Here is a 27699-nt window from a genome sequence, read left to right as displayed (position 1 = left end):
CTTCACACAGTGCCTGACACAAGTAGCACTGAATACATTATAAGTTTTATCATCATCGCTGATGCCTGATGGGGAAATAATTCCTTCCATGGCTTCAAAAGGTTAACACCATACTCTAATTTCTTCTAAATGCCCCTATTATATAGCTATCATCCATCAATTTTATATTAAACCCGATATATCTGTAAACTTCTTAGAATTATAAAATTACTGTTTGAAATAGAATCTTTTATTTTCTACCCTAAATAGCAGTGTTAAGAATGTTTTTAACTACCTTGTAATTCTAATTCAAATCATTCCAGAAATCAGTCAATGATTTTTACCTTTTATCTTTAAGAATTTCAGTCATTTTCTCCTTGTGGCCCTGAACTTAGTATACTAAAAAATCAGTCAGATAAATTATTTGCCTCTAGTCATCTTAGTGTTCCTTATCCAGAACTTTTCAAGCTCCAATATTATCTCCCCACTGTGACCTCAATCGACTGTTCACTGACATCTCAGCTTAAGAGACAGTGGACAAGCACACTCTTCATTCTCTCACATTTATTCCCTTTCCTTCTGGCCACCCGACTGCCTCCCAGTCACTCCATATAGTTCCCACAGATGTCCTTGCACTGACTCCTTCTCCCTGACCATACTGTAGTGAGGGTGGAAAGAAAGGCAATCGATCCAAGCTGGGCCAATCGTTCCCTTCCCCTGGGACTTCTGGATTGGGACCAACTGAGTGTCCTTGCTCTTTGGGTAGCTGAAGCAGAAAGGCTCAAGATTTGTGAAGCTACTTCATTGTCGCATGATGAAAGTCACAGTACAAGAAGGAAAAAGATCCATCAAAGACAACAGAGAATCAAGTCCCTTAATGACTTATTTCTAACGCCTGACTCATTACCATCCTTAGATTCAATGTCACATCCCAGTTCCCGTTTAATAAAATCCCTCTTTTTAAACTATTCAGATAAGGATTCTCTCACTTATACCTGAAAGAGCTGACTCTAAAATATTTAGATGTCACCTTGAGGATCATCCTTGATATGGAAACATTCTATAATACAAAGTATCTCATCTGTGATTTGGGCTAGGTAGTCACTATCAATCGTAAAAGAAAAGTCAATAAAATAGTCATTAAAGAATTAAAATGGATGAATCAAAACCTATGTATCCAAATATCATTAAACATAGATATTTACTGTTGGTAGGAATGTAAAATGATGCAGCTGCTGTGGAAAATAGTATGGAGGCTCCTCAAGAAGTTAAAAACAAAACTACCATATGATCCAACAATTCCACTTTCTGGGTATATACCCAAAAGAACTAAAAGCAGAATCTCAAAGAGATATTGGCACACCCATGTTTATCAGTATTATTCACAATAGCCAAGAGGTGATAGCAACTCAAGAGTCCCTGAATGGATAAATAAAACATGGTACACATACAATGGAAAAATTACTCAGTTTTAAAAGGGAAGGAAGGAAATCTTATCACATGCTACAACAGGAATGAACCTTGTGGACATTATGCTAAGTGAAATAAATCATCACAAATGAATACCATATGATTTTTTTTTTTTTTTTTTTTTTTTTAAGGCAGAGTCTTGCTCCACCACCCAGGCTGGAGTGCAGTGGCGTGACCATAGCTCACTGCAGCCTCCATCTCCTGGGATCAAGTGATCCTCCTGCCTCAGTCTTCCCAGTAGCTACAACAACACATGTGGGCCACCACGCCTGGCTAGTTTTTAAAAAATATTTTTTGTAGAGACAGGATGTGCCTGTGCTGCCCAGACTGGTCTAGAACTCCCGGCCTCAAGTAATTCTCCTGCCTCAACTTCCCAAAGTGCTGGGATTACAGGCGAGAACCACCACGCCTGGCCTCAAGTTGTAACCTTTAAAATCAACCAGTAACCATAACCAGTGAAGTGTTTCCTTGAGTTCTATGAGCTGTTCTAGCAAATGATGAAACCTGAGGAGGGGTCAATGGGAACCCCCGACTTACAGTCAGTCACAAATATGGGAAGCCCAGACTTTCTACTGGTGTCTAAATGGGAGTCGTTTCTGGGACTGTGCCTTTAACCTGCGGGACTGGATGCTAACACCAGGTAAATGTCAGAACTGAACTGAACTGTAGGACACCCAGTTGGTATCCTAGAGAATTGCTTGGTGTGGGAAAAAAACCACACATCACTTGTCACAGAAGTGATCTGTGTGAGGGAGGAGAAAACAGTGAGTGCCTTTTCTTGGCGGGGAGGGTGGCCTGGTGTGGAGTAACCTCAGCTCACTGCAACCTCCACCTCCCAGGTTCAAGCGATTCTCCTGCCTCAGCCTCCCAAGTAGCTGGGATTACAGGTGCCCGTCACCATGCCTGGCTAATTTTTGTATTTTTAGTAGAGATGGGGTTTCTCTGTGTTGGTCAGGCTGTCTCAAACTCCCGACCTGAGGTGATCTGCCCACCTTGGCCTCCCAAAGTGCTAGGATTACAGGCGTGAGCCACTGCCCCCAGTCAACAGCGAGTGTGCTTCATCAGTTATGTTTTTACCAATTTTTTTTAAAAAGTAAAAAATTTAAAAGCATGATATAAATTTGAAAAATACTTAGGTCAAGACCACAAATGACTAAGAATTTTAAAACGAAACAAAAACTCCTTAAAAAGGAAGGAGGGTATGGTTATTAAAAAGCAACATGAGCGATCTTTGTGGTAATGGATTTCTTCTTTGACTATAGTGGTGGATATACATGTAAGTGATACAATTGTATAGAACTAAATACACAATAGAGAAGAGTACAAGTGTAGAAGAAATACTAGCAAAATCTGGATAAGGTTGGTGGATTGCATCAATGTCAATATCCTGGTTGATATATTATACTGTGGATTTCTGAGACGTTCCTATTGGGTAAACTGGATAGAAGGTACATAAGCTCTCTGTGTATTGGTTCTTACAACTGTGATTCTTATAATCTCAAAATAAAAGTTTAATTTTAAAAAACGAAAGAATAGAAAGATTTTTTTTTTTAAATCAGCTTTACCCTGCCAAATTCTTAAGAACTGGCACGTAGAATGGACTCATGCAATTTGAAATTATTTCAAAGAAGAGACATCTGATATATTTTACAGTGTGTGTTAAACTACCATGCGTGCTTCTCAATGGCATACGAGATAGATGCTAGTGATTACGGAAATATAGACAAAACTTGCCTTTTAGAAGCTTTTCTCTTCCAGCATTCAGGGAAACAGTATTTCAGATCATTACTCTCAAACAAATGGCTTCAATTTATAATAAATACATTAAAATTTAAAAACCCCAACTTGCTCAGCAGATATTTGCATATTGAAAGATACAGTTTTCCTAAGTGAACCTAATAAAGTGAGAATATAAGGGAGTAGAATATGGGGGTGTATATTTTCATCAAGGGAGCTCTTTTCTCAACTTACCCTGAGACAAGGAAAGGCTCTGCAACAACCACAGACTCTTCAATACAAAAGTCAACAATCCGCCTTGTACCTCAAGCCCATTTAAAAAAGTTCTTATAATACAATTAGAGGAAATTATTTATTTATTGACTATATTTAACACTATGAACAGGAGATTATCTGACATTATAAAAAAGTAGTGTTGTTTGACTACTGAATATGTAGCTATGATCTCAACAATAAATCTACCTAATAGAAGGCAAAGTAAAATTTCAGTTTAATGTTTTATAAAAACCAAAGGTATCAAAATAATCATAAAATTAAAATAGAATCTCAAATGGTCCTCCAATGACCAGTCCAGGATTATTCCTTCATCGGACTGAACATGAACAAAGTACCCTAATGTCAGATTTACTTTTATATTTCTTTCTCTCTTTTAAAAAATCATACTCTTTATGATGGAAAAAATGATAGAAAACATAACCTAACAGTTATGTTAGGTTTTCTGTTATTACTATTATTTTGAATTACCTGACAGATCAACATAACCTCATGAGTGAACAGGGACTCTAAAGATTTTGATCAACTCTGGATAAGCAAGACTTAAAGTCTAAGGCCCAATCACTATTGGCAAATACATGAAACCTACTGGATTAGTTCAGGTGAAGAGAACCGCAGGATCCTAAGGACTAGAGCAAAAGCAGATGCCCAAGGTCCTAGGAAGAACACCTAGTAAAAAGACAGGAGTGGAATATCACAGCCTTTTCTTAAACTGTCTATGCTAAAGTGAACACCCAGAGGCTCACAGTTTTCTCTCTCCACTCATACCCCACCTCATCCAAGCTTCTAGCAATTGGGTAACAATGAAGGGAGGAAGCCAGAGAGACTTTGCTAGTGCTGAAAAAATACAAAACAAACATTTAAAAAATGTAATACAAAAAACAACAGAAACTTTGAAGCATCTCATGCCTATAATCACCATAATTCTCTGGAAGGGAATATCCCTTCTTCCAGAACGTATCTCAGAAATTCCTTTGGTAACATTTCCCCACTCAAGACTGTCTATAATCCTCACCTTAATTTTGCCTGGATTGTTGCGGTGTGTTACTTTTTGGTGGGGTAAAAGGCAGCAGAGTTATGATCTGTTCCAGCCTCCAAACAATACTAGAAATAGCTCTGCTCCCAATCTGTAACTTTCATCAGCTCTGGTTGCCAAGCCACTAAAAAATTATCTTCTGTGCTTTTGTTTTTAATCCTTCAACAACATTATTTATGAGAAGTGAATTTCTCTAGATGTCTAAAAAATACTGAGTAAAAACAAGTCAAAGAATGGTACATATTGTATAATCCTATTTGTTTAAAAAAGTACATTTTCATATCTGTATAGAAAACATATAACCAAATGGAAGAAGACCTAACAATGGCTATCTTTTAGAGATAAGATATGAGATGAATGATATCATTTTATACATTCTTTACTATTTTAAACAACTGGTCTGAAATATTTTACACACATTTTTACTGCAAATATAATATTTTTAGAAATTCGTTTTTCATTCTTTTTTTTTTTTTTAAGAGATAGCAGTCTTGCTATGCTGCCCAGGCTGGACTCAAACTCCTGGGCTCAAATGATTCTCCTGCCTCAGTCTCCTGAGTAGCTGCTACTACAGGCATGTACAACTATGCCTGGCTCTCATTCTATTCTTTATCAAAGGAGAAGATTTGGGAGGCTGAGGCAGGCGGATCACGAGGTCAGGAGATCGAGACCATCCTGGCTAACATGGCGAAACCCCATCTCTACTAAACATTAAAAAAAAAAATAGCCGGGCGTGGTGGCGGGCACCTGTAGTCCCAGCTACTCGGAAGGCTGAGGCAGGAGAATGTGTGAACCCAGGAGGTGGAGCTTGCAGTGAGCAAAGACCACGCCACTGCACTCCAGCCTGGGCGACACAGCAAGACTGTCTCAAAAAATAAAAAATAAAAAAATAAAAATAAAGGAGAAGATGCTCTGCTAGATCAATGGTTCTCAACTTGAGCTGCTCATGAAAATTACTGCATACTGGGTAGGCAGTAGAGACAGAAATCACTACTCTAGGATAAAGTTACATAAGAGGTATTTATTTAAAACTCCAAAAGTCATTAAAACAACAAAACCTATCTCATTAGACTATTTTTTTAATCCTCAAAAATACAGAGAATCCAACCTCTCTATTAAAAGTCATTAGCAAGTCAATACTGAAAACTTACTATGCGCTAAACATTCTAGAAATCAAGCTGAAAATACCATTTATATATTGTATATATGTATTTTTTCTTTCTTTATACCATCACCTTCTTTATAGAAATGGTCCATATTACATATTTAAATAATCTGTGTCCAAATTGGGTTATTTCAAGCTTTTTGTTATACCAACAAATCTGAAGTGTAGAACTTGCTCCCATTTTCTAACAGCAATGACTTCTGAATTTGGGGACATGTCCCACATAGGGGACTTACTAGACTCTCAGAGAGATGATACATTTATAATTTGGAAAAGTGCTATATAGATCAAGGGTCGGCAAAATATAGCCCATGAGTCACATCTAGTTTACCACCTGTCTCTGTATAGTCTTCGTGAATGGTTTTTAGATTTTGAAATGATTTTTTAAAATCAAGAAGCTGGGCAGATTACAGCTCATGCCTGTAATCCCAGCAGTTTGGGAGACTGACTCAGGGGGACTGTTTGAGCCCAGGAGTTCAAGACCAGCATGAGGCCCTGTCTCTACAAAAAATTAAAAAATTAGCCAGGCATGGTTGTGCATTCCTGTGGTCCCTCACTACCCAGGAGGCTGAGACGGGAGAATCACTTGAGCCCAGGAGGTCAAGGCTGCAGCAGTGACCCATGATCATGCTACCACACCCCAGCCTGGGTGACAGAGTGAAACCCCGTCTCAAGAAAAAAAAAAAGAAAAGAAAAGAAAAAAATATATAAAGAACAATAATTTGTGACATGTAAAAATCATAGGAAACTCAAATTTCAGTGTTCATAAAGTTTTATTGGAACAAACTCATTCATAGTAGTCTATGACTACTTTCAAGCTACAATGGCAGAGCTGAGTAATTGAGACAGAGATTATATGGCCCATGAAGCCAAAAATATTAATATTTACTACATTTTCTATTTAAGTAAAATAAAATACTATTGCTAAAAGTAGAATACTGTATTTACAGAAAATGTCTGCTGACTTCTGGGCTGGGCTTGGCTGTCCCATCCCCCATTGAAAATTACAGTCAAGGTAGTTTCACATATTATCAAGAGTTGGCACTTTGAGTGTTCAATTAATGGCATTTCAATTACATATGTTCTAATTCCTCAGTTTCTGCAGAGTACAGTATGTACGTGATGCTATGGGGTACACAGCCCTGTGCAAGGGTGTGGGTTGTCAAGAAAGGTCCCAAGAAGAGTCATCGCCACACGTGAATTTTTAAAAAATTAACAAGATTTAAACAAATTAGATAATCATGTTGGAGGTGCGATAAGAGTGGGGAGTGGGAGGTGGGACTTGGCTGTATGCTGGAGTCACCTGGGAGAGCCTAGAATAAATGATGATGCCTTGATACCACCCCCAGACATTCTGATTTAATTGGTTTAGGATGTAGCTTGGGCACTGGAATTTTTTAAAGTTGCCCAAATTTAACCGTTTCTTATGTTCCCATACAGCCAAGAATGAGAAACCACTGCTCTAAAACACAATGTTCAAATCATGAAATTGTATGTAATAGAGAATATGAAATTGCAAGAATTCTGGGTTTGACTAAAATAAAAAAATATGGTAAGATGAGGCTGTAAATTACAGTGGTATGTTAGAGTAATTTTTGGTGAAGAAAGGGGAGAGGCTTATAGACCATATAGAATGAAGAATTTTTGTGAAAATTGAAGATTATGGGGACCCAATAAAAACTTTAAATAAAGAAGTTATAGAATCATATCTCCTTTTAAAAAGATTACTGTGGTAGATATGGAAAAGTGGGACTGGATGGAGATGAGAGACTATAAGAATATTTCAAGAGTACAAAGAGATTAGCCAGGTGTGGTGGCATAAGCCCATAGTCCCAGCTACTCAGGAGGCTGAGGCAGGAGGATCGCTTGAGCCCAGCAGTTTGAGGCTGCAGTGAGCTATGATTGTGCCACTGCACTCCAGCCTGGGCAACGGAGTGAGACCCTGTCACTTTAAAAAAAATAGTAATGATAATAAATGAATAAATAATAACCATTTTAAAGAGTACAAAGATAAATTAAGGCCTGGATTTTTGTACTGGCTTTGTGATTGAAAATAATTTCAGAAATATTTAGGAGAACTTGCGGATGGCCTGGATGATAGAGATGAGCCAGGTGTGATGTCTGGCCTCCCAGATTTCTGGTGTGAACAACTGGATAAATGATAATTCCATTAGGTTTGGGAGTATAAAAAAGTATGTTTAGTCCATCTACCATACTGTTCAAACACTGGTGAGAAGCGAGCAGTAAAGAAACTAAAAGTAGGAAAATACCAAGTACAAAAATGTGAAGATTACCTGCACAATTATATTACTGACCATGTTCTAAAAATATCTAAATTTCTTTTTTTAAATTATTTTATTTCCTTTTTTTTAATTTCTGGGGTGCATGTGCAGGATGTGCATGTTTGCTACATAGGTAAATGTGTGCCATGGTGGTTTGCTACACCTAACAACCCATCACCTAGGTATTAAGCCCAGCATGCATTCATTTCAGGTTTGTAGTGTCCCCAATGTTTTCCTAAATGCATGATTTTGTAGAATTTAAAATCTATGATTACTAAAACAGTTCAGTTATTCTATTTAAATTTCAATATAAAAATTTGCAAAACATGTCACTCCCATCCAATGAGAAAAAGATAAAATTATACAATCGTAACTTTTCCTTAGCTCATTAGTGAGGTGAGGATGCAAAGCAAGGAGTGGGGGACATGTGTTACCTGGTAAAGCACAAGAGCAGGCAGTGGGCAACATACAAGTGGGTAAGAAGAAATCAGCTACAATTTTTACAGATTGTTAAAGACCAAGCATGGGTTAACAAATCAACCTTGAGTAAATGACACAAGTGACAGACACAAATGCACACTCGCTTGCAAGTGCTTTTCCACAGGTCTCTACTGAGTGCTCCCTGGAAAGACTGGATCATAGGCCGGAGACTGGAGAGAGCCACCACTGGTGGTGTAGGCCTGTGGGAGGTGACTGCTAGGGAAACACAGAAATCTTGTTTCTTGCGACCCTTCTCTTATTCAAGGCAAAACCCTTAGCCATTAGGGGAGGGCAGCAAATCCTGTCACCCTAAAGGGACAGGCAAAGCTCTAGTAGAACTCCAGTTTAGGGAAGGGTAGAAGAATAAAACCTCTATTCCTGGGAGAGAAGCAGAAAACCATACAGGACCCAGGACCCAATTCCAAGCAGAGGTCTGTTACTGCCGATGGAAGGATGAGAAACTCCTAAGAACAATCACAAATGTAAGAAGAGTTTGGCCACCATGGTTCAGAAAGGCAGGAATGCTGACAAAGCCCCACCTCCTGAGATCCCCATACACAGAGCATGCCTAACACAGAAACAGGACAGCTCCCCTCAGGAGCCTAGCAGCAAGTAACAAGCATCAGCATTCCACCACTGGGGGGAGGCTAGTGTGTGGAGAGAGACCCCTTCTGAGGCATAGTTGTGAAGAAATGGCTAAAAGCTACAATGGAGCATTGCCACTGAGAATAAACCTGCAGTACAGAGCTCCCACCCTAAGCACAAGGCAACAACAGCAACCTTACAGAATGTGAAGCGTGCGGTGCACTGAAGGTAACCACAACAAAATTCAAATTCAGCTCAACTCCTAAGTAGATTAAATCAATTCTCACTATTGGTCTAACGGAAGCAACAGACCATCTCCAGACATAAACACGATGTACCTCAGTCTTTAGTGAGACTTTTTCAATCAAAAAATTATAAGAAGCACTCAAAAACAGGAAAAACAACTCACTGTTGAGAGAGAAAGCAATCTACAGAACCAGAGTCAGAGATGGCGCAGTTTGTAGAATAACCAGACGGAGACTTTATAATAATTATTGTTAATATGTTAAAGTCTCTAGTGGAAGAAGCAGACAACACACATGAACAGATTGGGAATTTCAGTAGAGATGGAAATTCTAAGAGCCAAATGAAAATGCTAGAAGTTTAGAAAAAAAAGATATGGCACAATTTCAAATGGTTTAACATATATGTAATTGGAGTCCAGAATAAGAAAGAGACAATGGAGAAGAAAAGATATTTGAAGGGAAAGTTGCTGAAAATTTTTCAAAAATAATAAAAGTCATCAAACCACAAATCCAAGACTCTCACAGAATCCTAAGATAAATACCTCCCACTTCCAAGAACCAAAAAACAACAAAACAAAAATAAACCACGCACACACATACCTAGACACATCATAGTGAAATGCGTGAAAACCAAAGATAAAGGGAAAATACTGAGGGTAGTCAGAGGTTAAAAGACATATTACAAACAGTGGAACAAATATAAAAAGTAAAGGAAACTTCTTATCAGAAATTTCCGAGCCAGAAGAAAATAGAGTGACATCTTTAAAATAATGAAAGGGGAAAAAAAACTATAAAGACAGAAATCTATATTCAACAGAAATGTCTTTCAAAACTAAAGGTGAAATGAACATTTATTTGTCAGAAAGAAAAAAGCTCAGAGAATCAACTGCCAGAAGATCTATGCTACAAAATATATTGAAGGACGCTCCTTAGACAGGATTATGATACCAGATGCAAACTTTACACCAAGAAATAATCAACAAAGGAGGCTAAAATGAAGGTAAACATAAAAGACATTTTCTTATTTTTAATCACGCTAACATTTCAACCAGACTTAAAAATAAATTGTATTTATCAACTGGCAACCACATTTAATACATAAGTTAAAGCTACTGTAGATACTTAATAGTTTTCTACTTTTGCCTCTTAAGAGAGAGCAGAAACATTATCTTTTAAACTTAATTGTGACACCTTCAAGAGCTGCTTTAACATAGTGCCCATCTTAAAATTCATGGCAATACTGTTTATTACCCACTTAAACCAAATTACCCTTTTGCTTGCTAATTATATAATTTCAAACTGTAAATAACAATACCCATAATTAAACAGAAGACAATTCTTAGAAAAACAGGTTTTTAATTAAAACCAATCAAAATATCATTTGCTTTAAAGAAATCAGGTTAAGGCTATTTAAAATAGTTCAAAAATTGCTCTATATTTAAGCCACAGCACTGTCTTCCTAAAAGATGCCATTCAATTTGTTCTTCCCCATAACTGATTAACTGAGTAATTAATCAATTATAATTCCAGTGATTTTTACTCAGATAAAAAGTGTAAGGATTAAATGTCAAAATCTGAATCCAGTATGAAATTATAACAGTAACTATACAATGGTTTTAATTGTTATTGTGTGCCCTCAAGTATCTTAAATTGTATGTATCATGCAAAAAAACATTTTTTGATTCATGTTTGTTTGAATCACCAACCTAAAAAAACCTTCTCAATGAAGAAGGATAAAACGTTTTACAATCTCATAATATAACATTTCCATGGGATATTTATACTAAATACTGAAAATTAAACTTTTTACACCAATGAGCATAACTTGTAATGAAATTCTCAATATAATACATTCCTGAAACTAAATATAAATAGGTAACCAAAGGAATGACCGATCAGGAAATACAAGCATAACCAGGAAAACTGCAAATAATGCAAAGTCAAGTCACGGTAATCACACCTTAAATAGCATTCAGACTAACTGTAAGGAAGTAATTATGCTGTACTGGGATTAAAAGAGAGAGAGAGAGAGAATTTCATAACTGGAAGGAATCTTTAAATACTGAATCAAGTTTCCTAAACCAAATTTCAAGAAGGCCTAAGTCTAAGAGGTCAGAGGTGTGCAGAGAGCAAAGATTTTCTTGGTTCTAAACCTTACTCTACAAATAAGTATATTAAAAGTCTGAAGAAGTCCCACTTGAAAAAGAAAGTTGCTTAACTTGAAAGATTAAAGAAACAAGTTTATGTGCAAATGCATACATTTTTTCTTAACTCCTAGTAAAACCTCTAAACTTTTCTTAACTCATAAAATTTCTAGATCAGCTCTCCCTTAATCAATATGAAAACTATTTACATTAGATAGTATTATAAGTGAGGAAACAGGCCTGGGAAATACGTGACTTGTCTAAAGTAAAAAAAACTAGCTAGTAGAAGTTGAGGCTAAAAAATTTCTTGACTCATACATTCAAGGATCCTATTACTTCTTTCAAATCTTTATTTTTAGAAAAAAATTTAGCAGAACCACAATTATCCAAGAAGGGAGGTGGAAATTCCAATAGCTGCTCACCTAACATATTTACATAAACATTTTTAATGTTTGATTCTCCTATATACTTCAGATTTAATATAATTAAAATGTTTAGAATTTTTAAGATACAGTAGACCCTTGAACAATGCAGGTTTGCAGTGCACGGGTCCACATACATGTGGATTTTTTTTTTTCAATTAAACATGGAGCAAAAATATTCTAAGGATGCAAAACCCGCCTACAGGGAGGTTCGACTTTTCACATACTTGGGTTCTGCAGGGCCACTGCAGGATTTTGGTATATGCAGCGGTCCTAGAATCAATCCCCCATATATACTTTGAGATCAAAATAGACACCTCTTTATCAACTAAGACCGAAACTAAGATTAAGGAAGCAAAGTTACCTACAGGTCAAGGGTTCAGGGCCCAGGTGGCATAGCGAATTTCTAAAGTCCTATGGCTCTAAACTCCCTGACAATAGGAGCTATCAGACCACCCCTTACTGATTTACAACCCAGACCACAACTCTGATTAGACACAGGACCAGCCTTATAAACATTCTTTTCTGATAAGCAATTGTAGACCTTAAGCCAGTCTCTACCAGTTATACTATACCATAAAGACTGTGCACAGACTGCCTTTGCGTCCCATAGTTCACCTTCTGACATAGTCAAATTCTACCTCATTTTAATGCTAAAACCTTGCCCCAAAGTAAACAGAGAATATATGTTACCCATGTTTACCCACTGAGCATGCACTCAGCTCCTCTCATAAATATGTACAGCTTTTCCCCCAAACCTGCTGAATATGTATGACTCTATTGTGTAATACAAACTCTGAGAGGCAATAAAACCCAACCTCAACTTCCCTTCTATGAAGAGACAGTGCTTTCTGCACATGCACATGGCAGAGACTGTCTCTTCCTGGTTTGCAAATGGACATTGCTGATAAAACTATCCTTTCTACTATTTAGCCAGCCTAGTGGTCTTTTGGATGACAACACTCAGGGATAACTGTATTATAATTTAGTAAGGATAATTTTCTATGGCTAATACTGCATACAAATGAAGAAAACATTCTCAAAAGATAAATTTAATATAATCTGTTAAAAGACAAGTCACTTTAAAAAAAATCTGGGTTATCATATGCTCTTGGAAATAAGTGAGTCATTTATACTGAAATTTTAATAAGTCTAAATCTCCCATATTAACTATTATACATCGTTAAAATAGCTATAAATTGATCACAAAAAATAATTTTTAAAAAATCGGGTGTTCCCAACCACTAAGCTCTCAATAACAATATCTCCTGAAGAGTTGGTTTACAAGGCAGCATCCTAGGCCTTGTTCTAAGATCCTAATTCCACATATATCGACTGGAGCCATGGATCTGTATGAACAGTTCCAGGTGATTCTGATACCTAGGCCTGGAAACCATGACAGATTCACATAATTCATGGTAGGGAGTGACAGAAGGAAAAAACTGTATAATGAAAATCCAGTTTCACATTACTGATGAAAACATCTTTGCTTTCCAAGGCACCCAAGAGCAGCAACATAATCATGTCCTGGTAGTACCAACCCATAGGCAGTTCACCTCTCCTGCCTCTCAACCCTCCCATGAACAGGTTCCTGCTCCACTCTCTACCTCTTCTTGTGCTGCCTTCACAGTTCCATTGCCTGGTTCTTCCTGAACTCAACAAGCCACAAAAGAACTACTTAATCTAAAGGTTAGCTTCTCTAGATCACTGAGCTCCTTATGGATAATGACTGACATTTTCACTTTTGTTCATCAGTGTTTACCACAGAGACTGGCACATAACTTATAATCAAGAAATATCAGGATTAATCCTTGAAAATGCTAGACTGCTATTTAAACATGATTTTACATATTGAGACAGCTTTCTGCTTTTTCTAATCACCTTGTTTTTACAGACACTTCATTCCCTCACCTGCTATGATGCCCCTAGTCTTCCCTTAGCCTCATTTCTTTCTCCCCATACCCACCTTTAAGACTGTCTTAGCCAGCATCCAGCAGGCCTCCAAGAGTCCCTACCACACCCTTGTGCAGACTGCTCGCACAATGTTCCAGAGCTGGTCTGTGTATGACCAATAGAATACAGCAGACATGATGGTATATCACTTCCAAGATTAGGCTATCAAAGACTGTGGCTTCTGTTTTGGTTTCTCTTACTGTGTGTTTGTGTCTATGTGTGTGTGATCTCTCACTCTGAAAAAACCAGTTGTGAGTAGCCCTATGGAGAAGGCCTCCCACCACCTGCCAAGAGCCACATGAATGCCCCTGGGAGCTGAACCCCCAGCCCTAGACAAGTCTGCAGAGAATGCAGTAGTCCTGGCTGACAGCTTGACTGGATACTGTAAGACCCTGAGCCAGAACCAGCATTCCTGACCATCAGAGACTGTATGAGAAAATAAATGTGTCTTCTGTCAAGCTGCTAAATTTGGGGGTAATGTCATTCAGCAATAGATAACTAATACAAAGATGTATAAGTTAATACTCAAGAATATAAGCTTCTTGAAAATAGTCGCTATGTATTTATCTTTGTATCTCTGACAGCACCATGTCCACGGTAAAGTTACTCAAATGTTTGCTCAACTGAACTGCAGTTGAGTGGTAATTTTTCAAGTCATGGCTTAGACACTCTGTAAGCAAGGGCAAAATAATCTCTGCCTGTTTCCTGACTTCTACAATTGAATTAATAATGGTGTCTACCTTGTGGGATTATTGTGAGGCTCAAATGAAATAATACATGTAACATTCTTAGAACAATGCCCAGCACATTAAAAGGTGTTAAAGAAATGTTAACTACTAAAAGTAAAATTTCTAAGAAGGAAATACATCACTTTCCTTCCTTAGTACCGAAACCCTGGGTATACATTTTTTAATATAAGAATCATACAGTCTGTCAGGGTAAAGCGTTGGTTAAAAAAAAAAAAATTGGCTGGGCACAGTGGCTCATGCCTGTAATCCCAGCACTTTGGGAGGCTGAGGCGGGTGGATCACCTGAGGTCAGGAGTTCAAGACCAGCCTGACCAACATGGTGAAACCCCATCTCTACTAAATAAAAAAAATTAGCTGGGCATGGTGGTGGGCACCTGTATAATCCCAGCTACTTGGGGGCGGAAGCAAGAGAATCACTTGAACTCAGGAGGCACAGGTTGCAGTGAGCCAAGATTGCGCCACAGCACTCCAGTCTGGGTGACAAAGTGAGACTCTGCTTCAAAAAAAAAAAAATTATATAAGCCACGACAGGATTATGAAAAAAATTAGAGGCAGGACACAGTGGCTCGTGCCTGTAATCCTAGCATTTTGGGAGGCCAAGGCGGGCAGACTGCTTGAGTCCAGGAGTTTGAGACCAGCCTGGGCAACACAGCGAGATCCCGCCTTTATTTATAAAAAGTTAGAAAAATTGATGTACATGTAAGTATATGGGATAACATACCAAATGAAGGGGAGTAATGGAGTATGTTAATAAGCTAATGTTAATTGATCTAGTAACCTACATTCCTCAAAGCTATTTTCATTTTTTTCAAGTCCTACTACAAGTAGATACATGCTCTTAGATTATATTCCATGATTATCATAACACAAGCAACTGGACTCCAGTAAGAAATTGTGTTCTTCCTATTTGCATAAAGTTTGGTGAAAAACATCTTTTTCTTTCAATGCTTAATCTACTTAGCCAAAGTCATGAGATGGAATGTGACAATCTAATGAGGCCTCTTTTTTCTTTTTTTTTTTTTGAGACGGAGTCTCGCTCTGTCGCCCAGGCTGGAGTGCAGTGGCGTCATCTCGGCTCACTGCAAGCTCCGCCTCCAGGGTTCATGCCATTCTCCTGCCTCAGCCTCCCGAGTAGCTGGGACTACAGGCGCCCGCCACTACGCCTGGCTAACTTTTTGTATTTTTAGTAGAGACGCGGTTTCACCATGTTAGCCAGGATGGTCTCGATCTCCTGACCTCGTGATCCACCCGCTTCTGCCTCCCAAAGTGCTGGGATTACAGGCGTGAGCCACCGTGCCTGGCCTGAGGCTTCTTTTAAATGTGTTGGTACTGCCACTGTTTATTCTATGATTATTTTACTGTTCATGTAGTCATTTAAAATAAAAAATTAACCTATCACACCTGATATCACATATTTTAAATAAATTTATATGCTCACTTTATAGAAAATGAGATGCATGCAAAATGCTTTATATAGGGTCTGATACACAGTGAGGGTTCAATAAATATAGCCATCAGTAGACTTATTCATCTGATACTACAATAAGTTCAACATGCTACACTCTCTGGGCTCTCCTCTTACCTCTGACCACTCTTTTTATTATTATTATTATTATACTTTAAGTTCTAGGGTACATGTGCACAACGTGCAGGTTTGTTACATATGTATACATATGCCATGTTGGTGTGCTGCACCCATTAACTCGTCATTTACATTAGGTATATCTCCTAATGCTATCCCTCCCCCTTCCCCCCACCCCATGACAGACCCCAGTGTGTGATGTTCTCCACCCTATGTCCAAGTGTTTTCGTTGTTCCAATTCCCACCTATGAGTGAGAGCATGCGATCTTTGGTTTTCTGTCCTTGCGACAGTTTGCTCAGAATGATGGTTTCCAGCTTCATCCATGTCCCTACAAAGGACATGAACTCATCCTTTTTTATGGCTGCATAGTATTCCATGGTGTGTATGTGCCACATTTTCTTAATCCAGTCTATCATTGATGGACATGTGGGTTGGTTCCAAGTCTTTGCTATTATGAATAGTGCCACAATAAACATACGTGTGCATGTCTCTTTATAGCAGCATGATTTATAATCCTTTGGATATATACCCAGTAATGGGATGGCTGGGTCAAATGGTATTTCTAGTTCTAGATCCCTGAGGAATCGCCACACTGTCTTCCACAATGGTTGAACTAGTTTACAGTCCCACCAACAGTGTAAAAGTGTTCCTATTTCTCCACATCCTCTCCAGCACCTGTTGTTTCCTGACTTTTTAATGATCGCCATTCTAACTGGTGTGGGATGGTATCTCATTGTGGTTTTGATTTGCATTTCTCTGATGGCCAGCGATGATGAGCACTTTTTCATGTGTCTGTTGGCTGCATAAATGTCTTCTTTCGAGAAGTGTCTGTTCATATCCTTTGCCCACTTTTTGATGGGTTTTTTTTCTTGTAAATTTGTTTAAGTTCTTTGCAGATTCTAGATATTAGCCCTTTGTCAGATGGGTAGATTGCAAAAATTCTCTCCCATTCTGTAGGTTGCCTGTTCAGTCTGATGGTAGTTTCTTTTGCTGTGCAGAAGCTCTTTAGTTTAATTAGAGATCCCATTTCTCAATTTTGGCTTTTGTTGCCAATTTCCTTCCTTAGTTTCAATTCCTTGTCCCCATCCCTACCTCCTCTCTCTTCTGTTTAGGTTTCTTTTCTACAGAAAACATATCCCTAGAAATTGTGACTCCTCTTCATGAACTATCTTACTTTCTTAGACCTTTCTTTCAATCACTAAACAAAGATAAATACATTTTATTATCATAGTTAATATTAAAGAATCAAAATTATAACTCAAGCAGTCCCAAGACATATCCAGAAAATGGTTCAGATCGAAGAAATGTCATCTGGACCTTGGACTTGGTATTGCTAGAGGATATGAATTTATGATTCAAAAATAATGAGACAGAAATTAAGAAAATAAAAACTTAATGACAAATGGTAAAAACAAAAAAAATCCCTAATGACAATTTCGGTTTTTAAAAATTATAGCATTTTCATTCTCAATAAGATGTACAGGTAAGCCTCCTAAGAAGTTAAATCCTATGAAGGCCATATCATACTGGCACTTATTAATGGACTCTGTACCTATCAAGGGTAAGGACTTTTCACATTTTTTAAAAAAGTAAAATGGAGGTCTGACACAAATACTGAAAAGTAGCATATATCTTTAGGGCACATTTACAAAACATAAATAACTCTAAGTAGACATTTGAAGTAATTTTTTCTACTTAAGCTCACCTCCTATAATACAGCATTTAGGAAGAGGAACTTAACCTAATGGTAAGCTAGAATACAGAGTAACCCCAAGAGAAGCATGCCTTCTTGGGAACGCTACTGAAGGAAGGTGCTGACTATACCAGTATGAATGTGAACAATTCCAAATATATATACTATTCACTTTCTTTTATTTTTTCTTTGACTGACACTAAATATTGAAACAAAAATGGCTTAGCAACTATAATGCCTAAAAGGGAACTATGATGTAGTATGTACATGTGCATGTGTATACATATCCTAAATATACATATATACAATACTCTTCGTTTATCTGCAGTTTCACTTTCTGCAATTACAGTTACCCACTATCGAATATTGTCTGAACATAGATAAGTATAGTACAATACAATATTTTGAGAGCGAGAGACCGCATTCATATAACTTTTACTACAGTATTTGTTGTTGTTAATCTCTGACTGTGCCTAAGTTCTAAGTTAAACTTTATCACAGGTATGCATGTGTAGGAAAAAAACATAGTACAGGCATGTGTTGCCTAATGACGGGGATACATTCTGAGAAATGTGTCATTTGGCCATTTCATTATTGTGCAAATATTATACAGTGTACTTACACAAACCTAGATGGTATAAGCTAACATATATTCCATTTAGGCTATATGGTATAGCCTATTGCTCCTAGGCAACAAACCTGTATAGCATGTTACTTTACTGAATACTGCAGGCAATTGTAACACAATGGGAAGTATTTGTGTCTCTAAACATAAAAAAGTTCAGTAAAAATACAGCATAAAAGGTTAAAAAATGGATATCTGTATGGGGAAGTTATCATGAATACAGCTTGCAGGCCTGGAAGTTGCTCCAGGTGAAATTGTGAGTGAATGTGAAGGCCTCAGACATTACTGTACACTGCTGTAGACTTTATAAACACTATACACAGGCTACACTAAATTTATTTTTTAAATATTTTTTGTTCTTCAATAATTAACCTTAGCTTACTGTAACTTTTTTACTTTATAAACTTTTAAGTTTTAACTTTTTAACTATTTTCTAATAACATTTAGCTTAAAACACAAATACATTGTACAGCTGTATGAAAAATACTTTATATTCTTAATTTTATAAACTTTTTCTACTTCTAAAATTAAAAAAAAATTGTTAAAAACTAAGACCCAAACATACATATTAGCCTAGGCCTACACAGGGTCAGGATCATCAATATCACTGTCTTCCACCTCCACACTTTGTCCCATGGAAAGTCTTCAGGGGCAATGACAGGCAGGGAGCGGGCATCTCCTAAGGTAACAATGTCTTCTTCTGGAATGGCTCCTGAAGAATCTGCCTGAGGCTGTTTTACAGCTTGCCTTTTTTTTTTTTTTTTAAAGACGGAGTCTCGCTCTGTTGCCCAGGCTGGAGTACAGTGGTGCGATCTCGGCTCACTGCAAGCTCCGCCTCCCAGGTTCATGCCATTCTCCTGCCTCAGCCTCCCAAGTAGCTGGGACTACAGGTGCATACCACCACGCCCAGCTAATTTTTTGTATTTTTTTTTTAGTAGACACGGGGTTTCACCATGTTAGCCAGGATGGTCTCGATCTCCTGACCTCGTGATCTGCCTGCCTCTGCCTCCCAAAGTGCTGCGATTCAGCTTTTTTTTTTAAACAAGTAAGGGTACGTTCTAAAATAATGATAAAAAATCTAGTACAGTAAATACATAAACCAGTAACACAGTTGTTTGTTATCAAGTATTATGTACTGTACATAACTATATATGCTCTACTTTTATACAACAGGCAGTACAGTAGGTCTGTTGACACCAGCATCACCATAAACACGTGAGTAACGTGTTGCGCTATGACATTAGGACGGCCATGATCTCAGTAGGTGACAGAATTTTTTTAGCTCCATTATAATCTTATGGGACCATCATCATATGAGGTCCTTCTTTGACTGGAAAGTTACCTGGCACATGACTGTATATATGGGGTTCAGAAATATCCATGGTTTCAGGCACCCACTGGGGGTTTTGGAACATATTGCCCTTGAATAAACGGGACTACTACTACTACTACTACTACTACTACTTACTACTAGTACTATACACACACACACACACAGAGAGAGAGAGAGAGAGAAGCCTTTTAACCTTCATTCCAGGTTGAATTCCCAGCCTCCCAATGCTTATTACCAATAAAAAGAAGGGAACACCTGCCCCTACATTTGCTGCTGACACAGAGAGACCAGCCTGAAGCAGCCCTCATCTTTTTCCCAGGGACCAATTATCCCTTTCCTAACACCAGCCAAGTTTTGCATTTATACTGGGATTTACAGACCCTGCCCTTTTCTAAATAAAAATTCTTCTCTAAACTCTTAGCAACCAAATTTGGGTCAGAACACTAAGAAGGAAGCCAAAATAGTTAAAGAAAATAAAAGTGAAGCCAAAAAAAAAACCATTTAATTGTAGATTTTTTAAAAGTCAAGTTCCCTAAAAAACTGTATATACAATATTGACTCTCATTTTAGATTGGGGTTGGGAATTTAGAATATATTCAAAGAAAGAAAATCTATTTGAAAAAGAAAGGAAGCTATTTATCTCTCTACTTCAGAAGCATATAACTGACACAGTTAAACAATTTAGGAATCCTGTGAAAAACACACTTAAAGAAGTGATATGTACAGAAAGAGAATTTTGGCAATGGTTATTAAGTGACAGATACGGGGTTTCGAGGGATTAATATGCTCTACATGGAATCCCCATACAAGTGTCTTCCAAGGTAGGGGAAATAAATAGCAGGCTGAACTTGGTAGGAGTTCTAAAACTGGCTAGATAATAAATATGGATCACTAGCTTTTACAAGGGCAATGGCAACTTAAAATGTTAGAAAGCCTAATATATTACATTTTCCAGTATATTTTATTTTCTGGACAAATTAGTTCCATTCATACATCTTCAGGCTCACTGATGCAAATACTTACCAGGGTACTCTTAAGTACAGGTTGAATATCCCTTGTCTGAAATGCTTGAGACCAGAAGGATTTCAGACTTCAGATTTTGGAATATTTTCATGCTATTTACTGACTCAGCATCCTTAACCTGAAAATCCGAAATCTGAAATGTTCTAGTATTTCCTTTGAGTGTCATGTTGCTCAAAAAGTTTAGGATTTTGGAGCATTTTGAATTTCAAAATTTCAGATTAGGAATTTTCAACCTGTACCGTAATATTTATTCTCTCTCAACCTGCCTGAGTTAACAAGCTATGTAGGAGAAAAAGGAAAGGCAGAGAACAAAGGGCCAGGAAACTCTGGTTCCAGTCCTGCCTCTGTCATTAAATAACTGATCTCAGCCATGTCACTTCACTGATGGAGTGATATTTCAATATTTCTAAAATTAAGTCGTTCTGGCTGTAAAATGTTAAGATGTTTGTAGTTCTCATTATTACTTTTTAAGAATTTATTTTTATCAAAGTAATATATAAACAAGACTACTTTCTAGAGGTCAGTCTCTAAGATAAAAAGGTCAGTATATTTTCCCACTTCACCTATTGGGATAATACACAAAGTGAAAAATCACATCACATCTCTTTGTACATGGGAAAAAAACACTAGTGACAGCATATTTCCCTTTCATTTGGTATCCAATTAATCAGAATGCCTATTAAACAAATTTGTGCAAATCCTTCACACGGTTATTTCTTAAATCCAAGTAGTACTGGTTCTAGACTATGCTCCTATTAGTTTCATTTCCAAGTTTATGATGATGAAAAAATGCCTTCTGAGTTAACATATGTGTTATCATATTATGAAAAAAGATAATGACTTTTTCACTATTAGCTATCAGATCTAAGCAAGTTACTCTTTGCTTCAGTATCTGAATCTGTAAAATAAGAACAATAATCTCTCTCAGGATTGCCGAAAAGATTAAACAAAATATATGAAAGCATTATACCCAACACAGAAAACTACTCTCAATAAGCATTTGCATGTTTTAAAGGTATGTATAAAAATGATTTATATGAGTTGCTTAAACACTTCATTCCTCTTTAACAGCATATTCACTCCAAAAGAAACAATGCAATATAGAATGTTTAAATCAAGCAACTGTTAAAATTTTTAAAATTCACCTCAATAAACATATATTTATCATTTACTACGTGCCAGGTACCATAATGCTAGGGTATAAGAATTCAAAGGTGAGGCAATGGACTGACCCTCAAAAAGCTCACAGTCTAGAAGAGATAAATACAAATTATAATGTAATTGAAAAACATAATAAAAATATGTACAAAGAGCAGAAGTAGCAAGATGAAGCAAGAAATTAATTTTGCTTGAAGAAAGTAAGGAGGAAGTAGCTGAAGTGGCATGGTAAAGAAGAAAGAGGAGTCTAGAGGCAAAGACTTGGGTCTAAAGCCCAGCTCAGTCATATACTAGCTATAAGATTTGGGACAATTAAATTTACCTGAGTTTCCTTTCAAATGTACTTTGAACAGTTATTCTGAAGATTAGAAATAATATATGTAAAGTGCCTAACACACAGCGGCCATTCAACAAATGACAGATGTTTCAGAAGTTGTGTTTACTCGCCTCTTTTGAGCAGACAAAGTTGTAAATGGCACTGTAGGTAGCATCTGTTAACTAATGATTAAGATACACACCGAATCACTAAGGTCACTGGCATGGAGAAGGCCACAATGAATCCCATCAGAATATTATCACTTATAGACTGCCACTGTTGAGAAGAGATGTGGTTCCTAACGTGGTACACTCAACCACTAGTGAAACATATTTCTAATCTGTTTCTTTCTGCATTTTTACCCCGACGCCTAGAATTTCACATATTCAGACAGTAGGTATTTCCTAGTAGAGGTTCCCATGGTCCTCAGTCCCACCTCCGTCCTAGTTTGGGATGTTTGGCATATCCTTTATGAAATGGCAAGGTCCAATGAGCAACTGGCAAGTTTTAAGATCATATTGAAAGACATATTGGAGCTAACCCTGGGTGAATAACTACTATGATCAGCTTAATGGCTGACTTGCGGAACTGGAGGCAATTATAATCATTAGAATCTTACTTATTTAAAAATCTTGTTGAAGCTGGCCAGGAGTTAAGTTACATTTACATTTACTCTATGGCTCCCAAAGCTAACTTTCTCTAAAAACCCTTTGATGAGCTAATCCAGTGATTAATATCTACAGGCATACCTTGTTTTATTGTACTTCACTTTATTTTGGCTTTTACAAATGGTAAGTTTGAGGCAACTCTGTGTCAAGCAAGTCTATCAGTACCATTTTTCCAACAGCATGCGCTCACTTTGTGTCACATTTTGGTAATTCTCACAGTATTTCAAATTTTATTATCTTATTACTATTTTATTATTGTATTTTATTATTATAGTGATCTGTGATAAGTGATCTCTGATGTTACTATTTTACTCGATAATTTACTTGATAAATCTTGTGTGTTCTCACTGCTCCACCAACCAGCCATTCCTCAGTCTCTCTCCCTCTCCTCGGGTTTCCCTATTCCCTGAGATACAACAATATTGAAATCAGGCCAACTAATAGCCCTACATTGGCCTCTGAGTGTTTAAGTGAAAAAAAGAGTCAGATATCTCACTTTAAATCAAGTGCTAGAGATGATAAAGCTTAGTGAGGAAGGCACGTTCAAAGATGAGTTAGGCTGAAAGCTAGGCCTCTTGTACCAAACAGCCAAGTTGCAAATGCAAAGAAAAATTCTTAAAGGAAATTAAAAGTGTTACACTAGTGAACACACAAATCATAAGAAAGCAAAACAGACTGCTCTCTGATATGAAGAAAGTTTGAGTGGTCTAAATAGAAGACGAAACCAGCTACAACACTCCCCTAAGCCAAAGCCTAATCCAGAGAAAGACCCCAACTCTCTTCAATTCCATGCAGGCTGGGATGTGAGAAAGCTGCAAAAGAAAGTTTGATACTAGCAGATGTCAGTTCTTTAGGTTTAACAAAAGACACCTCTATAACATAAAAGTGCAAGGTGAAGCAGCAAATGCTGATGTAGAAGCACAAATTATCCAGAAGATCTAGCTAACTGATGAAGGTGGCTACCCCAAACAACAGATATTCCATGTAGATTAAACAGCCTTATATCAGAAGAAGATGCCATTTAGGACTTGCACAGCTAGACAGAAGTCAATCCCTGACTTCGAAGCTTCAAAGGACAGGCTGACTCTCTTAGGAGCTAATGCAGCTGGTGACTTTATATTAAAGCCAATGCTCATTTACCATTCTGGCGCCCTTGAGAATTATGCTGAATCTACCCTGGCTGTGCTCTATAAATGAAACAAAAAAGCCTGGATGACAGTACATCAGTTTACAGCACGGCCTACTGAATATGTGAAGCCCACTGTTGAGAACTGCTCAGAAAAAAAAAAGATTCCTTTCATTTTAATGAGTATTTTCTTCAATGACAATGTACCTGGTCAACCAAGAGCTGTGATGGAGATGTCCAAGTAGATCAATGTTGTTTTCATGACTGCTAACACAACATCCATTCTGCAGACCATGGATCAAAGAGTAATTTTGACTTTCTAGTCTTATTATTTAAGAAATACACTGCGTAAGAAGGCTAAAACTGCCAGAGATAGTGATTCCTCTGATGGACCTGGGCAAAGGAAATTGAAAACCTTCTGGAAAGGAGTCACCATTCTAGATGCCCTTAAGAACAATCGTGACTCATGAGAAGAGGTCCAAATATCAACTTTCATAGGAGTTGGAAAGCAATTGACTCCATTCCTCATGGATGACTTTGAGGGCATCAACACTTCAGTGGAGGAAGTAACCATAGGTGTGGTCGAAATAGCAAGAGAACTAGAATTAGAAGTGGAGCCTGAAGATGTGACTGAATTGCTGCAATCTCATGATAAAGTTTGAATGGATGAGGAGTTGCTTCTTATGGATGAGCAAAGAAAGTGGTTTCTTGAGATGCGATCTACTCCTGGTGAAGATTATGTGAACACCGTGGAAATGACAACAAAGGATTTAGACTATTACATAAACTCAGTTGATAAAGCCGCAGCAGGGTTTGAAAGGACTGACTCCAATTTTGAAAGTTCTACTGTGGATAAAATGCTACCCAACAGCATCCCATGCTACAGAGAAATCTTTCATGAAAGGAAGAGTCTATTGCTCTTCCTTAGTGGCAAACTTCATTGCTGTTTTAAGAAAACTGCCGTCATCCCAATCTCCAGCAATCATCACCTTGATCAGTCAGCAGTCATCAACACAAAGACAAGACCCTCTACCAGAAAAAAGATAACGTCCTTGCTGAAGGCTCAGATGATCGTTAGCAATTTTTCAGCAATAAAGTATTTTTAAATTAACGTCTGTACTTTTTTTTCAGACATAATGCTATTTCACATTTAAAGACTACAGGTAAAATGTAACTTTTACATGCACTAGGAAAACAAAAAATTCATTGGACTCACTTTATTGCAATATTTGCTTTATTGTGGTGTTCTGGAACCAAACCTGCAATCTTTCCAAGGTATGCCTGCACAAATATATGTTAAGTCCCTACTTTTCATTTCACTTAAACAAAAACTGGTACAGTTCAAATACCAAACAGTGGATAAATGCAAGCAAAATCATAAATAAGATAAAGCAGTCTACCTTTAGAGGTAGACATGATTCAACTGAATCATGAGATGGTCTTTATGTCCATTTAGTTTTCCAGAATTATAACAATATATTCCTTACCGGCAATCATCATGTAAAGTCAGTCTGTTTCAAGTTAAATAACCACAGCTTAAAAGTGAGGATAGCATGAAGCAATCCAGAATCTACTTTAACTGTACAGTTTCCATTCGAAGAAACCAGTGTCCTTAAAGTTGTCTTTTGTGGTATATAATTCCATAAAATTTTCTTCTATGAATGTATTCTATACCATGCCAGACTTTATATATATGTTATATATATGAACCCAGGTTATATTTGTAAAATACTCACAACACTCTTAACCAGTTTGATAAAATGCATTTTGAAATACTAATGTTCTACTGAAATTAACTGCCTTACACATTCTCAAGAATTAAATTCTGAGTATTTTTTTAAGATTTTTTTTCCTCCGAAAAGCAGGCACTGAGGAGTCACCAAATCGCAAATGAATCTCTTTCTCGTAAATTCTACTTCAGAGAATAATTTTTAAATTCGGAACTCAAAGTATAATGTAAGCATTTCCACATAACAAAACCAGAAGTTTCTTCACAAAGCAAATCTACAGACTGAATAAAAATATTGTGTTTTATCACTCACTTTTACAAATAGAAATTGATGTTATAAGGCCAATTACTGACAGCCTTAATAAATGAAGGGAAATACACAAAATTATCAAATGTCTCAGAAGCAGCAGCTGGAGGCCTGAGGGAAAGAGACAGACAGACAAAAGGAAATGGGAGGGGAAGGAGATATATGAAGCTAACACGCTTAGACCGCACTAGACCTTAGCTCAGCCCCTGACCCACTATAATTTACTCAGTTATCTACATCGCCCAAAAAATTAGCGGTTGAAAAAGTAAATCGACCATTGTGGGCAATGATTTTAGGTTCTACATTTGGCTTGAGATTTGCCAGAAAGAAAAAGAACTAAATCAGAAAAAGATGTAAATAGCAAGAAGCGATGTGTGTGGAAGGGGGAGGGGAGGAGGGTAATGGAATAAAAGCGAAATGCGCTCAAGTCTCAGCACTGAAGCTACTCCGCGCGTACTACAGAGGCCGGGCCGCCACCGGGAGCTCTCCCCGTGCGGGGCAGGAGCGGGGGTCGCTGATGCTCCCCTGGCGACTCAGGGAAGGGGGTGGCGGGAGCCGGCGCCCCCGGGACACGCGCAGAGTGGCTCCGATTAACACCTTCCTCGCCGGGACCTGGAGCTCCGAGTGGGGCGCGCACGGGGGTGGGGCGGCGAGGAGCGTGTCCCCTCCCGAGGAGGGAGAAGACAGGAGAGGGGCGGACCGCATCCCCGTCCCTAGCCCAGGCGCGTCAATTACCCGTGAGGTTCCTCAGCACCGTCCCGTGGGCCCAGAGGCTCAGGACCTGCTGCACCGACAGGTTGATCATGGAGTGGTCGCCCCCCTCCGCCTTCATCTTCCCCGAGGGGCGCCCGCCGCCCTCTCCTCGGGTGCCGGGCGGCGGCGGCGGCTGCGAGGCTCGGGGGGCGGCGGCGGGTGCGCGGCTCCTCCAGGCCGCCGCCGCTGGTGGAGGCTGCGGGACGCCGGGCCGGGCGCTGCTGCTGCTGCAGCCGGAGGGCCTCCGTAGGGGGGCCGCTCAGCGTGTCTCCCAGGCAGCCCCCTCCCCGCCGGGGAGACATTGAGGACGGCGGACGGAGGAAGGAGGGGAGGGGGCCGGGCGCCGTCCCCGCGCGGCCCCCGAGCGAGGACTCGGGGCGGAGGAGGCCGCCGCCGCTCCCTCTCAGGGGCAGCGCCGCGCCGCGGGGACTGGACACGCGAGGAGGCCGAGGTCACGCCAGGAGGCCGGTGCTGACGGGCAGCCGGCAGGTGCAGCCCCCGACAGGGCCCAGCTCATCGCCGCCGGAGGACGGAGACGCGGGACCGGTCGGAGGCTGCGGCGGCACCTGCCGCCCGCCTGCCCGCCCTCGGGTCGCCGACACTCGAGGAACCGCCCCCTCCACCCGCAGCCGCCGGCGGGCCACTCGTGCACGCGCACGCGCGCGCCTCTCAGCGCCGGCCCCTCCTCCCCTGCGCTCCCCGGGGCCGCTGCGCATGCTCACTCCCCCGCTCCCCGCGACCCGCCGCCCTCCGACAGCCGGTCGGCCCCAAAGCCCTCCTTCTCGCTCTCCCCTCGCGCTGCAGCGCGCGTGGCTGACGGCGCCGAGCGTCGGCCCGCAGTGGGGCGGAGGGAAGCGCGGTCTAC

At 39.0% G+C, this 27699-nt stretch overlaps 1 protein-coding gene across 1 annotated transcript in view; it reads right to left on the bottom strand.

The window, feature by feature from the left end:
* The window catches only part of TMEM170B (transmembrane protein 170B), a 45403-nt gene extending 17961 nt beyond the window's left edge, over positions 1 to 27442 (bottom strand). Inside the window, exon 1 of the mRNA XM_003827556.6 lies at positions 26817 to 27442. Coding sequence (XP_003827604.1) covers positions 26817 to 26913 — 97 coding nt within the window. The 5' untranslated portion in view covers positions 26914 to 27442. The remainder of the gene's footprint in view (positions 1 to 26816) is intronic.
* Between the last annotated feature and the right edge of the window lie 257 nt (positions 27443 to 27699).

The sequence above is a fragment of the Pan paniscus genome, chromosome 5 (genome assembly GCF_029289425.2).
Source record: "Pan paniscus chromosome 5, NHGRI_mPanPan1-v2.0_pri, whole genome shotgun sequence".
Classification (NCBI taxonomy): domain Eukaryota; kingdom Metazoa; phylum Chordata; class Mammalia; order Primates; family Hominidae; genus Pan; species Pan paniscus.
This window is presented reverse-complemented; position numbering and strand designations above follow the sequence as displayed.